General features: G+C 48.7%; 2 protein-coding genes across 2 annotated transcripts in view; one reads left to right on the plus strand and one right to left on the minus strand.

The window, feature by feature from the left end:
- Positions 1 to 612: 612 nt before the first annotated feature.
- Positions 613 to 1962, minus strand: ppp1r3g (protein phosphatase 1 regulatory subunit 3G). Its single transcript, XM_070880150.1, has one exon. It carries the CDS (start codon positions 1960 to 1962, stop codon positions 748 to 750), a length of 1215 nt encoding a protein of 404 aa, XP_070736251.1. The 3' UTR covers positions 613 to 747.
- The window catches only part of rpp40 (ribonuclease P/MRP 40 subunit), a 73730-nt gene continuing 59544 nt past the window's right edge, over positions 1162 to 15347 (plus strand). The window contains exon 1 of the mRNA XM_070879798.1: positions 1162 to 1239. The gene's annotated coding sequence lies outside the window, so the exon portion shown is untranslated. The remainder of the gene's footprint in view (positions 1240 to 15347) is intronic.

Below are 15347 nucleotides of genomic sequence, written 5' to 3' on the forward strand. Positions count from 1 at the left end.
AAATCTTTTCAGTTGAGATCACATCTTGTTCAAGTTGTCTTATTGCTACTGGACATACTGTAAGGCACTGCAGTGCTACACTGTGCTTAACACCTTTGCCCCAGATCAGTGGAATGAGCTTTTGTGCCTACAATCTCGGCACTGCTGGTGGGGGCGCGGGGGGGGGGGGGGGGGGGTTGGAAATTCGGGCGTAATACCAAACCTGCCCGCTCTCCGCACGTCCTCACAGCTGGCGAGAGTGACATTGGAGAGGACTGGGAGCAGGTTCTCAATCCCAGCTCTGGGTCACGAGAATGCTGCAAGTCTTTATCCTGGGAAGGAAGGCAAAAGGTAAAAATTGGAGGATGGCAGAAGTAGGGTACAGTTTAAACCAAGCTCTTACATTACAAAGTGTTGAAAGACCATCTCAACAGGTCTGTGCATTGACCATTTACTCAGTCAATCTTGCCACTTGTGCTGTGTGCGGGGGGGGGGGGGTACCTTTTTGATCGCAAGTCAAATATTCTTGATGCCATTGTGACTTTTAATTTTCTTCAATAATTGTACTACTAATAGCATACCTCAAACTTTATCCTACAGATTGGAACATATAATAATACACTTCGTTGGGCAAGTTTGACGCCTGGCACTGTGTAAAACCCGCAGTTCGTGTAATCGAATTAAAAAGGAGAGATGGCACCTCTTTAATAGAGGACATTTGCAAAAAAAATTTTTTTGTTTAACCCCTCCAACCCCCAAAATAAATCCTTAAATGTTGGCGTGTTCATCGGAGGTGGATTCACACTGCAGGGCGTAATTTTTGTCGAAATTATTGTCCCAGTATTCCTCGTTGTCCGCCCGGTAGCAGATGGCAAAGTGGACGAAGGCGCCCTGGTCCAGGAAAGGTGGGATGGACAGGGAGAAGGCGAACTGGTCGGTGCCCGACTGGCTGGAGCCTTCCACGTACCGAGCCGGCGTGTCCAAGCAGGAGAGCCAATTGTTGAAGGTGTAGCGGACCGTCACCTCCTTGGCGTAGGAGACGTTCAGCACCCTGACCAGCCCGTGGATATCGAAGTGGCTGACCGTCACCTTCTCCAGGCACACCCGGTTCTTCTCGGCCCGCTGCCAGAAGTCGCTGGCCTCCCCGGGCTGGGCGAAGGCGGGTCTCAGGCAGTGGATGCCCAGCGCCTTGAACTTCTCGTTCAGGTCGTCCACGATGGCCGGGAAGCTCTGCAGCCGCAGCAGCACCTTGGACGGCACGTAAGGCTGGTCGCTGGCGCGGAAGTGCTTGACGCTGGCCAGGCTCAGCCCCAGCGAGTCGGCGAACTTCACCTTCTTGCGCAGGCCGCCGTGCAAGTCGCCGAAGAAGTCGGCCGGGTCGTGCAGGCAGGGCAGCGACTTGGTACGGCGGCGGTTCAGCCTCAGCTCGTTGCTGTGGCGGCTGACGGCGCTGAGCAGCGCCTCCTTCTCCGGGCAGCACAGCTTGCAGCCGGGCTGCTGGACCTGGGTGCAGCTGGAGCTGGCGCATTTTCTACTGGTGCTGCTGATGGTGGAGGTGCCCCTGCTGGTGCAGTGGCTGCTGGTGGTGGTGCCTCTGTGGGTGCAGTGGCTGCTGGCGCTGGTGCACTTACTGCTGCCCGTGCAGTTGCCTCTGCTGCTGGTGTTGGTGCAGTTGCTGCATCTTTTGTTGCTGCTGGTGCAGTTGCCTTTGCTGCTGGAGTTGGTGCATCCTCTACTGGTGCAGTTGCCTTTGCTGCCGGTGTTGGTGCCGGTGCCGTTGCCTTTGCAGCCGGTGCAATTGCTGCTGCTGCCGGTGCAGTTACTGCCGGTACAATTGTTGTTGCTGCCGGTGCAATTGTTGCTGCCGCCGGTGCCCAGGGAAGGTTGCAAAGTGTGGCTGGAGCATGGCAGCGCCGCGCCCTTCAGCTCCTGCTGCCGGTCCAGCTGCACCGCCTGGGAGATGCCGGGCTCCGGCTCCTCCATGACATGCCTCTCTCTGTCCCCCCGTTTCCTCCTCCCAACGCCCTGCTCGAAGTTCCAAACAGTAAATGGTTCCGATTAATAACGCTGATAAACTTGATGCTGCAGCAACAACAAGCCCAAAGCGCCGCTCCCGCCCGCCAGCAGGTTCCGCAGGCTCTCTTTTAAAAGTCTGCTTTAAAAGTGGCCGGATGCTGAACACGGGCTAGGAGGACAGAGCCCAGAGCCGCTGGGGCGTCAGAGAGACGTGAGCACAACAAATAAACAGCAGGCAATGAGTCACAGCCGCCAGGGGGCAATAACTCCCCACTGAGGGCAACAGGGACATCCCCGAGGGCAATAACCCACCCACCCCCACTGAGGGCAACAAGGACATCCCCTAGGACAATAACCCTCCCACCCCCACTGAGGGCAACAGGGACCACAGTGTGGAGCAACACAGTGAGGGGTAACACAGTGAGGCATAACAGGTCCACAATGAGGGGTAACACAGTGAAGGGTAACACAGTGAGGGGCAACACAGTGAGGCATAACACAGTGAGGGGGTAACAGGCCCACAATGAGGGGTAACACAGTGAGGGGCAACACAGTGAGGGGCAACAGGCCCACAATGAGGGGCAACACAGTGAGGCATAACACAGTGAGGGGTAACAGGCCCACAATGAGGGGCAACACAGTGAGGCATAACACAGTGAGGGGCAACAGGCCCACAATGAGGGGCAACACAGTGAGGGGCAACACAATGAGAGGTAACACAGTGAGGCATAACTCAGTGAGGGTTAACAGGCCCACAGTGAGGGGCAACACAGTGAGGGGTAACACAGTGAGGGGTAACAGGCCCACAATGAAGGGCAACACAGTTAGGGGCAACACAGTGAGGGGTAACACAGTGAGGTGTAACACAGTGAGGGGTAACAGGCCCACAATGAGGGGCAACACAGTGAGGGGTAACACAGTGAGGGGTCACAGACCTGCAGTGAGGGGCCACAGGCTCATTTAATGGGGCAGCAGATTCACACTAAGAGGAAACAGACTCACATTGAGAGCAACAGCCTTAAACCAAGAAGCGTGATAGCTACAGTCTCTGATACACAAGGTATAGGAGCACAAGGCTTATGCTAAGGTGAGTTGGGGAAATAAGCACACCACAGGTGTACATGGCAGCAACCCACCCTAAGGGACCACGGGAAGTAGGAAGGACACAGCTGAATAACAAACACACAGGGAGCATTTGCCCAATAAGACAACATTGTCATTTACCAGAATATGTCTAGGCAAAGAAACATACATTAAACATTTGTACTAATGTTTACCTTTTTGGGGGAAAAAAACAATCTTCAAAAGTACACGTGTTCTTATAATGTGCTGTCACTGGTATTGAAATCCTAGCATGTTTGCTTTCAACTCACTGTAAATGATTTTTAGTTCTTAAGTGACGTTGTAAATTTGTCATCTGCACCTCTCCATATGTTATAATCGTGGTATTTCACAGCTGAAGTTCTTGCTGCCATTGTGTGGCAGGTTATCTCGAGTAATAGAGAGAGGACAGGGTAATCTGAATTGGGATCGCAGCAAGAACATGCCTCACTTCAGTTCTAATCTGTTTTTAGGTCAATAAGTCACCGAAGTAAATTTTATTATCAATAGCACATATATTCATTAACGACTTAAATGATGGGATAGGGAGCTACATATCCAGGTTTGCCGATGGCATTGTAAGCAGTGTAGATGGAAGCATAAAATTACAAAGAGATATTAATAGATTAAGTGAATAGGCAAAACTGTGGCAAATGGATTTCAATTTAGGCAAGCGTGAGGTCATCCACTTTGGACCTAAAAAGGATAGAACATCTAAATGGTGAAAAGCTAGAAGCAGTGGAATCAATGTACATAGATCATTAAAATGTCATGGACAGGTACAGAAAATAATCATAAAGGCTAATTATGAATGTATTTAAGGTGGAGATAGACAGATTTTTGAAAGATAAGGGAGTCAGGTGTTATGGGGAACTGGCAGGGAAGTGGAGTTGAGGTCAAGATCAGATCAGCCATGATCTTATTAAATGGCGGAGCAGGCTTGAGGGGCCAAATGGCCTACTCCTGCTATTTTTTATGTTCTAATGGAATGTTGGCCTTTATATCTAAAGGACTAGAATACAAGGGGGTTGAAGTTATGCTGCAGCGACACAAAATCCTGGTTAGACCACACCTGGAGCACTGTGAGCTGTTTGGGCACCACCACCCTAGGAAGGATATATTGGCCTTGGAGGGAGTGCAGCAGAGATTTACTGGAATGAGACCGGGAATCAAAGGATTAAATTACGAGGAGAGATTACACAAACTAGGGTTGTATTCCTAGAATTTAGAAGATTAAGGGGTGATTTATCGACATTTTCAAGATATTAGGGGGAACTGGTAGGGTAGACAGAGAAACTATTTCCATCGGGTGGGGAGTCTGGGATTAGGGGATGCACCCTAAAAATTAGAGCTAAGTCTCTCGGAAGTGAAGTTAGGAAACACTTCTACACACAAAGGGTGGTAGAAGTTTGGAACTCTCTTCAGCAAATGGCAGTTGATGCTGAGACATTTGTTAATTTTAAATCTGAGATTGATAGATTTCTGTTAACCAAAGGTATTACAGGATATGGGGCAAAGGTGGGTATATGGAGTTAGGTCACAGATCAGCCACAATCTCATTGAATGGTGAAACAGGCTCAAGGGGCTAAATGGCCTATTTCTGTTCCTATGTTCCTAACCATATTTCTCAGAACAGTTGATTAGAGTAATTATTACATAAACTACATTACATATCTTCCTGTCACCGAAGCCCACTGGGACTTTGAGAAGTAGCTGATCGCATTTTCTGCTAGAGCCAAACAACTTTGCAATATTTGTATTAACTCACCAAATAGGGCGTCATGGTTTGCTGTCCCTTGTTGATGTTGGATGTTGTAATACATAAAACATGAAGTAGCCCCTACTAATGAATTAACTATTACTGGACTATGGAGCCCAATAGCTTTTTCGTGACACTGGAAAGGTCAATTCACGTATTCTACCCTGCTACTCAATTTAGTTTACATTAAGAAACAGTCCTGCACCTGGTCCATGAACTTACTTCTGCTTTGAAACGATCTCATAATCATTACACAATTTCTCAGTAATTAAGTTGGCCATATACTGCACTTTCTTGGTTGAATAATTCCATATTCATTTATCCCTTTCCACCTGGTGTTGCACAGCATTTCCCAATTATTAACTTACTTTCCTTTCCACTCCTTCGGTCATCTAAGGTCAATTCAATAGTTAGACTCATGATTGTTAGCAAAGCTATCCCTCCTTGAATCTATTTTTCTATTCTTTCTGAGCAATTTAAACCTCACCAAATGAAACTTGCCCCAGTCTTTAAACTTGAACCACATCTCTTCTAAAACTCACTGTACCTAACTTCTTCTTCCCCGGTGTCCTGGGCCAATATTTATTCTTCAATCAACATCACAAAAACAGATTATCTGGTCATTATCACATTGCTTTTAGTGGGAGCTTGCTGTGCGCAAATTGGCTGCCGCATTTCCCACATTACAACAGTGACTACACTCCAAAAGTACTTCATTGGCTGTAATACGTGTTGAGATGTCCGGTGGTCGTGAAAGGCGCTATATAAATGCAAGTCTTTCTTTTCTTCCATATATAACATTACAACTTACAGAATGGTCCAATGGTACTGCCCCTTATAGGATTCATTCCCAGTTGCTGATTGGTATACTGTACTACAATCAGCTTCCGTTCCACCAGGAGGGTTGCCAACCCTCCAGGATTGGCCTGGAGTCTCCAGGAATTGAAGATTACCAGGAGTAAAGTCATAGAGACATTAAAAATAAAGGCATATTTTTTTCATTTTCACAGAACCATAGAAATTTACAGCACGGAAGGAGGACATTTTGGCCCATCGTGTCCGCGCCGGCCGACAAAGAGCTAACCAGCCTATCCCACTTTCCAACTCTTGGTCCGTAGTCCTGTAGGTTACGGCACTTCAAGTACTTTTTAAATGTGATGAGGGTTTCTGCCTCTACCAACTTTTCAGGCAGTCAGTTCCAGACCACCACCACCCTCTGGGTGAAGAAATCTCCCCTCAAATCCCCCCTAAACCTCCCACCAATTACTTTAAATCTATGCCCCCTGGTTGTTGACCCCTCTGCTAAGGGAAATATGTCCTTCCTATCCACTCTATCCAGGCCCCTCATAATTTTATACACCTCAATAAGGTCTCCCCTTAGCTTCCTCTGTTCCAAAGAAAACAAACCCAGCCTATCCAATCTTTCCTCATAGCATTTTCGTTGAGCACTTCTGTCTATCGGTGATAAAAATATTGGAGATGGGAAAAATGGCTGATTGACTGACAGTCAAGGATCATCCAATTGGGTAAGGGAGAGTAATAAATTGGCGGTGTTCCATGAGCATGGATGTGTTGGGCAACCAATGGTGGGAGCGAGGGGGCGGGGTAGTTGGAGGCAGGAGGTCATGTGTAGAGGACATCTCCAGGAATACATTGACAACCCTACCCACCAGCCATGTTTCCTTCTCCTGATTGCTACAAGCAATAATGCTGGAAAATAAATGTGCGTTGTATTGTTTGAGGAAGACAAGGCTTAGCCCCCATCAGTTAAATAACCTAAAATAAAGACAGAAAATGCTGTAAACACTCAGCAGGTCAGGCAGCATCTGTGGAGAGAGAAACAGAGTTTACGTTTCAGGTCGATGACCTTTTGTCAGAACTGGAAAAAAAGTTAGAGATGTAATAGGTTTTAAGCAAGTGCAGAGGCAAGGAAAGGGGGAGGGGAGGAAAGAGCAAATGGTAAAGTCTGTGATAGGGTGGAAGGCAGGAGAGATTAAATGACAAAAGGTACGATGGTGCAAGGCAAAAGGGGGTTGTGTATACAACTCCACGAGACTGAGTACTGTGAGCTAAACTTAGTGTGACCTTAGTCTTCTTCATTACAACTCCAGTGCCTAAACATGGCAGCCTACCTTTCATACTGGCCCTGCACGTGTGTGCAGGTGACCATTCGTCAACAGTCGCGCCCTCTGGTGGCAAGTATTACATAGTTACATACATAATGTCACTCCCCCCCCAAAGTCTTCGGTACAAGTTATTTACAAGTTGAGGCGATCCAGAGCCCTTCGCTCCCTGATTGATCATCTAAGTTCAAACGCTGGCGTGTGTGAATTGTCGGACCATTGCTGCATTGCACCGTGGTTGGTCTGACCGGACTGTCAGGAACGGTGGGTTCATCCTCATGATTGACAGCGAGGTCGATTGCTGGTTGGTGTGTGTTGGTGGATCGTCAATGGTGATGTCCTCTTCAAGTCGTTCCTGGTTGTCAGTAAATCGCAATTTGGTCTGATCTAAATGCTTTCTGCATGTTTGGCCATTTAACAGTTTGATTATAAACACCCTATTACCTTCCTTGACCAAAACAGTGCCAGCAACCCACTTGGGACCATGACCGTAATTCAGGACAAACATAGGGTCGTTCACATCAATGTCACGTGAAACAGCCGTGCGATCGTGGTACATGTTCTGCCAGTGTCGCCGGGTTTCCACGTGATCATTAAGATCCGGGTGGACTAGGGAGAGCCTGGTTTTGAGGGCTCTCTTCATTAACAATTCTGCCGGGTGAACGCCGGTGAGTGAGTGGGGTCGCATCCGGTAGCTGAGCAGAATGCGAGACAAGCGGGTCTGCAGGGAGCCGTCCGTCACGCGTTTCAAGCTCTGCTTGATTGTTTGGATTGCCTGCTCTGCTTGACCGTTAGACACGAGCTTAAACGAAGCAGATCTGACATGCTTGATGCCATTGCGGGTCATAAACTCGTTGAATTCCGAGCTGGTGAAACATGGTCCATTGTCGCTGATAAGGACGTCGGGCAAGCCATGGGTGGCGAACATGGCGCGGAGGCTTTCAATGGTGGCTGTAGACATGCTGGATGACATGTCCATCCATTTGGAGTAAGCGTTCACAACTACTAAAAACATCTTTCCTAGAAAGGGGGCAGCAAAATCTACATGGATCCTGGACCACGGTTTGGAGGGCCATGACCATACTCAGTGGCGCTTCCCTTGGTGCATTACTCAGTTGCGAGTAAATGTTGCACTGATGCATGCATAACTCCAAGTCCGAGTCAATGCCGGGCCACCAAACATGCGACCTGGCAATTGCCTTCATCATGACAATGCCTGGGTGGGTACTGTGTAGGTGGCGTATAAACGTTTCACTGCCTTTCTTTGGCAAAACCACGCAATTACCCCATAAGAGATAATCCGACTGGATGGACATTTCATCTTTGTGTCAGTGAAACAGCTTAATTTCATCTTGCATTTCCCCGGGAACGGCCGACCAGTTCCCATTTAGGACGCAAATCTTTACTAATGATAGCACAGAATCCTGGTTAGTCCAGGTCCTGATCTGGCGAGCAGTGACGGGTGACCCCTCACTCTCAAAAGCATCCATGACCAGTAGCAAGTCTGCAGGCTGTGCCATTTCAACCCCAGTGGTGGGTAATGGTAGCCAGCTGAGAGCATCGGCAAAGTTTTCAGTGCCTGGTCTGTGGCAGATAATATGTTATGTCTTGAATAAAGCAATGTGACTGAGTACTGTAGACGTGAATAAGTGTGACCTTAGTCTCTTTATTCTAACTCCAGAGTACTGGTACAGCATGGGAGGCTTGCTTATATACAGTGCTCCCAAGGGATGCTGGGATTCCTTGGGACTCCAACAGATACGCCCTCTGGTGGTTGTCGAATGCTGGTTACATAAGGTTGCATACATAATATCACTCCCTCCCAAAGTCAATAGTACACTTATTTACAGGGTGAGACAATCTGGGGCTTTCCGCTCCCTAGTTGATCGTCTCAGTACAAATGCAGGTGCAGGTGAGTTGGTTGGTTCTTCGCTGGGCTGCAGTGAAGTTGGCCTTGCAAGACTGCTGGGGATGATGAGTTCAGCTTCGTGGTCAACCATGATGTCGGTTGCCACTTGTTTGTGTGTCGGAGGGTCAAAGTTGGTGGTGTCCTCTTCAGGTTGCTCGTGGCTGTCTGTGAATCGTAGTTTGGTTTGGTCCAAATGCTTTCTGCAAGTTAGTCCATTTGCGAGTTTGACTTGAAACACCCTACTCCCTTCTTTGGCTATGACGGCGCCAGTAAGCCATTTGGGACCATGTCCATGGTTGAGTACAAGTACAGGGTCATTGACTTCAATATCACGTAACAAATTTGCGCGATCATGGTACATGCTTTGTTGATGCCGCCTGCCCTCGACGTGATCATGGAGATCAGGATGGACTAGAGAGAGCCTTGTTTTGAGCATCCTTTTCATGAGCAGCTCGGCTGGGGGAACCCCGGTGAGCGAGTGGGGTCTATTACAGTAGCAGAGCAGGACTCGGGACAGGCGGGTCTGCAGGGAGCCTTCCTACATGCATTTCAAGCTTTGCTTCATGGTTTGGACTACCCGTTCTGCCTGGCCGTTGGATGCGGGCTTGAACGGGGCAGATGTGACGTGCTTTATCCCATTGCGGGTCATGAATTCCTTGAATTCAGCGCTGGTGAAGCACAGCCCATTGTCGCTGACAAGGACATCAGGCAGGCCGTGCATGGCAAACATGGCTCGTAGGTTTTCGATGGTGGCAGTGGACGTGCTTACAGACGTTATTACACACTCAATCCACTTTGAATAAGCATCCACAACAACCAAGAACATTTTGCCTAGAAATGGGCCAGCAAAGTCAATGTGGATCCTAGACCACGGTTTGGAGGGCCATGACCACAAACTTAGCAGTGCCTCCCTGGGTGCATTGCTCAGTTGAGAGCAAGTGTTGCATTGGCGCACGCAGGACTCCAAATCTGAGTCGATGCCGGGCCACCACACATGGGATCTGGCTATAGCTTTCATCATTATTATGCCTGGGTGGGTACTGTGTAGGTCGCGTATGAACGTCTCCCTGACTTTCATGGACAAAACCACGCAATTACCCCACAAAAGACAGTCCGTCTGAATGGACATTTCGTCTTTACGCCCCTGGAACGGCTTGATCTCTTCATGCATCTCCTCTGGGACGCTGGACCAACTCCCATGGAGGACACAGTTTTTTTTACAAGGGACAGTAGAGGATCCTGGCTGGTCCAGGTCCTGATCTGGCGGGCCGTAACGGGTGACTGTTTTCAAATGCATCCATCACCAAGAGCAAGTCTGCAGGCTGTGCCAATTCCACCCCGGTGGTGAGCAATGGTAGCCGACTGAGGGCGTCAGCGCAGTTTTCTGTGCCTGACTTGTGGCGAACTACATAGTTATATGCAGACAGCATGAGCGCCCATCTTTGGATGTGAGCAGAGGCATTAGTATTGATACCTTTGCTCTCTGAGAATAGTGATATGAGCTGCTTATGGTCAGTTTCTAACTCGAACTTAAGCCCAAACAGATACTGATGCATTTTTTTTACCCTGTAACCGCATGCCAGAGCTTTTTTTTCCAGTCATGCCGTAGGCCCTTTTGGCCTTGGACAAACTCCTGGTTGCATAAGCGACCGGTTGCAATGTTCCCGATTCGTTTGCTTGTTATAACACACACCCGACCCCGTACGAAAGCTAGCACTAAACGTTTACAAGGATCATACAGGACCAGCAGTTTGTTGGAACATCAAGTTTGTTGAGATTTCGGGCTTTCTCAAAAGCTGTCTCTTGTGATTTCCCCCATACCCAGTCATCTCTCTTGCATAGCAACACGTATTCTAGCAAGATGCTAAACCCGTGTAGAAAATTACCAAAATAATTGAGGAGCCCCAGGAACGACCGTAGCTCCGTCATGTTCCGTGGTCTCTGCGCGTTCTTGATGGCCTCCATCTTGGCGTTGGTGGGTCTGATGCCATCTGCCACGATTCTTTTCCCTAAGAACAGGAAAACACACTTCCAGTGTTTCAACCTGAGTCCCACACAATCTAGCCAACTTAGAACCTCTTCCAGGTTCTGCAAGTGTTCGATGGTGTCCCGACCTGTGATCAATATGTCGTCTTGGAAAACCATGGTGCGCCGAACTGACTTTAGCAGACTCTCCATGTTCCTTTGAAAAATAGCCGCGGCCGATCGAATCCCAAAAGGGCATCTATTGTAGATGGACAGACCTTTGTGCGTGTTGATGCAGGTGAGGCCTTTTGAAGATTCCGCCAGCTCCTGCGTCATGTAGGCCGAGGTCAGGCCCAACTTGGTGAACATCTTTCCTCCTGCCGGCGTTGCAAATAGGTCATCTGTTTGGGTAGCGGGTACTGGTCCTGCAGCGAAAAACGGTTAATCGTTACTTTATAGTCCCATGCCATGCCATCGCCCTTGAGAACCGTAACAATCGGACTGGCCCACTCGTTGAACTCCAGCGGTGCGATGATGCCCTCTCGTTGCAGCCTGTCTAGCTCGATCTCCACTTTCCCTCGCATCATATATGGCACCGCCTGGCCTTGTGGTGGATGGATCGTGTACCAGGGATCAAGTGGATCTGTCCTTTGCCCCCGAGAAACTTTCGATGCCTGGCTCAAACAACGACGGAAAATTGCTCAGAACCTGGACACGAGGCATCGTCGACGGACGAAAGCGCTCGGATGTCGTCCCAGTTCCAGCGGATTTTTCCCAGCCAGCTTCTGTCGAACAGTGTGAGGCATCTCCTGGTGCAAGCCACAGTGGTAGATCGTACATTGCTCCATCATAGGAGACTTTTACTGCTGCGCTGCCAATTACAGGGATCAGCTCTTTAGTGTAAGTTCTCAGCTTGGTATGAATAGGGCTAAGCTTGGGCCTGTGTGCCTTGTTGCTCCACAGCCTGTCGAAGGCCCTTTTGGTCATGATGGACTGACTCGCACCCGTGTCCAATTCCATGGATACTGGAATTCCGTTCAAATCAACTTTTAACATGATCAGTGGACATTTCGTGGTGGAGGTGTGTACCCCGTACACTTCTGGCTCCTCAGTTTGAGTCTGTAGTTCAGTTTGATCCGCCATGGATCGGTCTTCCTCTGCAATGTGGTGATTTGCAGGGTTTGCAGCTCGTCTGCACATTCGCGAGAGGTGTCGCATCGTTCCATAGCTTTTGCACAATAAGTGTTTGAAGCTTCATTGATGGGCTCGGTTATCACCTCCGCAGCGCCAACAAGGTATCAATTGCCTCGCAATAACACTTCATGGCGGACTCTGATAGAAAGAAGAAAAGTAAAAGTGGAGGGCAGAGAAACCCAAGACAAAAATCAAAAAGGGCCACATTGCAGCAAAATTCTAAAAAGGCAAAGTGTGTTAAAAAGACAAGCCTGAAAGCTCTGTGCCTCAATGCGAGGAATATTCGTAATAAGGTGGATGAATTAACTGCACAGGCAGCAATTAATGAAGATGATATAATTGGCATAATGGAGACATGGCTCCAGGGTGACCAAGGCTGGGAACTCAACATCCAGGAGTATTCAACATTCAGCAAGGATAGACAGAAAGGAAAAGGAGGTAGGGTCGCGTTGCTGATTAAAGAGGAAATTAACGCAATAATAAGGAAGGACATTAGCTTGGATGATGTGGAATCTGTATGGGTGGTGCTGCGGAATACCAAAGGGCAGAAAACGCGAGTGAGTGTTGTGTACAGACCATCAAACAGTAATAGTGAGGTTGGGGACAGCATTCAACAAGAAATTAGGGATGCGTGCAGCAGTTATCATGGGCGACTTTAATCGACATATTGATTGGGCTAACCAAACTGGTAGCAATACGATGGAGAAGGATTTCCTGGAGTGTATTAGGGATGGTTTTCTGGACCAATATGTCGAGGAACCAACTTGAGGGCTGGACATCCTAGACTGGGTGATGTATAATGAGAAAGGACTCATGAGCAATCTTGTTGTGTGTGGTCCCTTGGGGAAGAGTGACTATAATATGGTAGAATTCTTTATTAAGATGGAGAGTGACGCAGTTAATTCAGAGACTAGGGTCCTGAACTTAAGGAAAGGTAACTTTGATGGTATGAGACATGAATTGGCTAGAATAGACTGGCAAATGATACTTAAAGGGTTGATGGTAGATAGGCAATGGCAAACATTTAAAGATCACATGGATTATTGTGTTCCTAACACAGATGAGACTGCACACAGGGAGTTTAAAGTAAGTGACCTCAGTCTTTATTAAGACACTCCAGAGTGAGTAACAGGCCTTAGGGGCTGGTTTATATACAGTGCTCCCAAGGGATGCTGGAATCCCTTGGGACTTCAGGGGATGCACTCCCTGGTGGCGGAACATGGGAGTGCATGCTTTACAGATACACAACATAACTCACCCCCAAAGTCAAAGTGAAAACTATTTACAAGGTGAGGTGGTCGGGAGCCTTTCTTTCCCTGGTGGACCGCCTCAGTACAAATATCTGTTTTGGTGTGTTGGCTGTGCCCTCGCTGGGCTGGTGTGTTGTTGGACCTGCAGGGCTGCTGGGTGAGCCTGGCCTTACTGGGCTGTTGGGCGTGATGGGTTCGATTTCCTGGTCCGGGGTGGTGTCGTTGATCCTTTGGGTGTGTTTTGTGGGCTCGAAAAAGGTGGTGTCTGCTGTGGGTTGTTCAGTGCAATCTGTGAACCGCAGCCTAGTTTGGTCCAGGTGCTTTCTGCAAATTTGTCCATTGTCTAGTTTGACTACAAACACCCTATTCCCTTCTTTAGCTATCACCATGCCCGCGATTCACTTGGGACCATGTCCATAGTTTAGCACATACACAGGGTCATTCAGATCAATTTCCCGTGACACAGTGGCGCGACCATCATTTACATTTTGTTGCTGCCGCCTGCTCTCCACCTGATCATGCAGGTTGGGGTGAACCAGCGAGAGTCTGGTTTTGTGTGTCTTTTTCATGAGTTGCTCAGCCGGGGGAACCCGTGTGAGCGAGTGGGGTCTCGTGCGGTAGCTGAGCAGTACTCGGGACAGGCGGGTTTGGAGTGAGCCTTCTGTGACTCATTTAAGGCTCTGTTTGATGGTTTGTACTGCCCGCTCTGCCTGCCCATTGGAGGCTGGTTTAAACGGGGCCGTGGTGACATGTTTGATCCCATTGCGGGTCATGAATTCTTTAAATTTGGCACTGGCGAAACATGGCCCGTTGTCACTGACCAGTATGTCAGGCAGGCTGTGGGTGGCAAACATGGCCCTCAGGCTTTCAATGGTGGCGGTGGAGGTGCTTCCTGACATTATTTCACATTCAATCCATTTTGAAAAAGCATCCACCACCACCAGGAAGATTTTACCGAGAAACGGGCCTGCATAGTCGACATGGATTCTTGACCATGGTCTGGAGGGCCAGGATCACAAACTTAGTGATGGCTCTCTGGGCGCGTTGCTCAACTGAGCACACACGCTGCATTGCCGTACACAGGACTCTAAGTCAGAGTCGATACCGGGCCACCACACATGGGATCTGGCTATCGCTTTCATCATTACTATACCCGGGTGTGTGCTGTGGAGATCTGAGATGAACGTCTCCCTGCCCTTTTTGGGTAGCACTACGCGGTTGCCCCACAACAGGCAGTCTGCCTGAATGGACAGCTCGTCCTTTCGCCACTGAAACGGCTTGATTGGCTCTTGCATTTCAACGGGGATGCTGGCCCAGCTCCCATGCAGTACACAGTTTTTTACTAGGTACAGCAGAAGATCTTCGCTGGTCCAAGATCTAATCTAGCGGGCCGTGACAGGTGATTTATCATTTTCAAACGCTTCCATGACCATCAACAAGTCTGCGGGCTGCGCCACCATCAACCAGTTTGCAGGCTGTGCCATTTGTACCCCGGTGGTGGGCAATGGTAGCCAACTGAGAGCATCCGCACAGTTCTCGGTGCCTGGCCTGTGGCGGATGATATAGTTATATGCTGATAGCGCGAGTGCCCACCTATGTATTTGGGCTGAGGCATTCGTATTTATCCCCTTGTTTTCAGCGAACAGGGATATGAGGGGCTTGTGATCGGTTTCCAGCTCAAATTTGAGGCCAAACAGGTAATGATCCATTTTCTTTACCCCGAACACACACGCTAATGCCTCTTTCTCAATCATGTTGTAGGCCCTCTCGGCCTCAGACAAGCTCCTGGAGGCATAGGCGACAGATTGCAACTTCCCCGCAACATTAGCTTGTTGTAATGCACACCCGACTCCGTACGACGACGCATCACATGCTGGCACAAGTCTTTTACATGGGTTATACAATACAAGCAACTTGTTGGAGCATAAAATGTTTCTGGCTTTCTCAAAAGCAATTACTTGTTTTTTTTCCCATACCCAGTTCTCACCTTTACGCAATAACACATGTAGGGGCTCTAAGAGGGTGCTTAACCCTGGTAGGAAGTTACCAAA

This window comes from Pristiophorus japonicus, chromosome 5 (assembly GCF_044704955.1).
Source record: "Pristiophorus japonicus isolate sPriJap1 chromosome 5, sPriJap1.hap1, whole genome shotgun sequence".
Classification (NCBI taxonomy): domain Eukaryota; kingdom Metazoa; phylum Chordata; class Chondrichthyes; family Pristiophoridae; genus Pristiophorus; species Pristiophorus japonicus.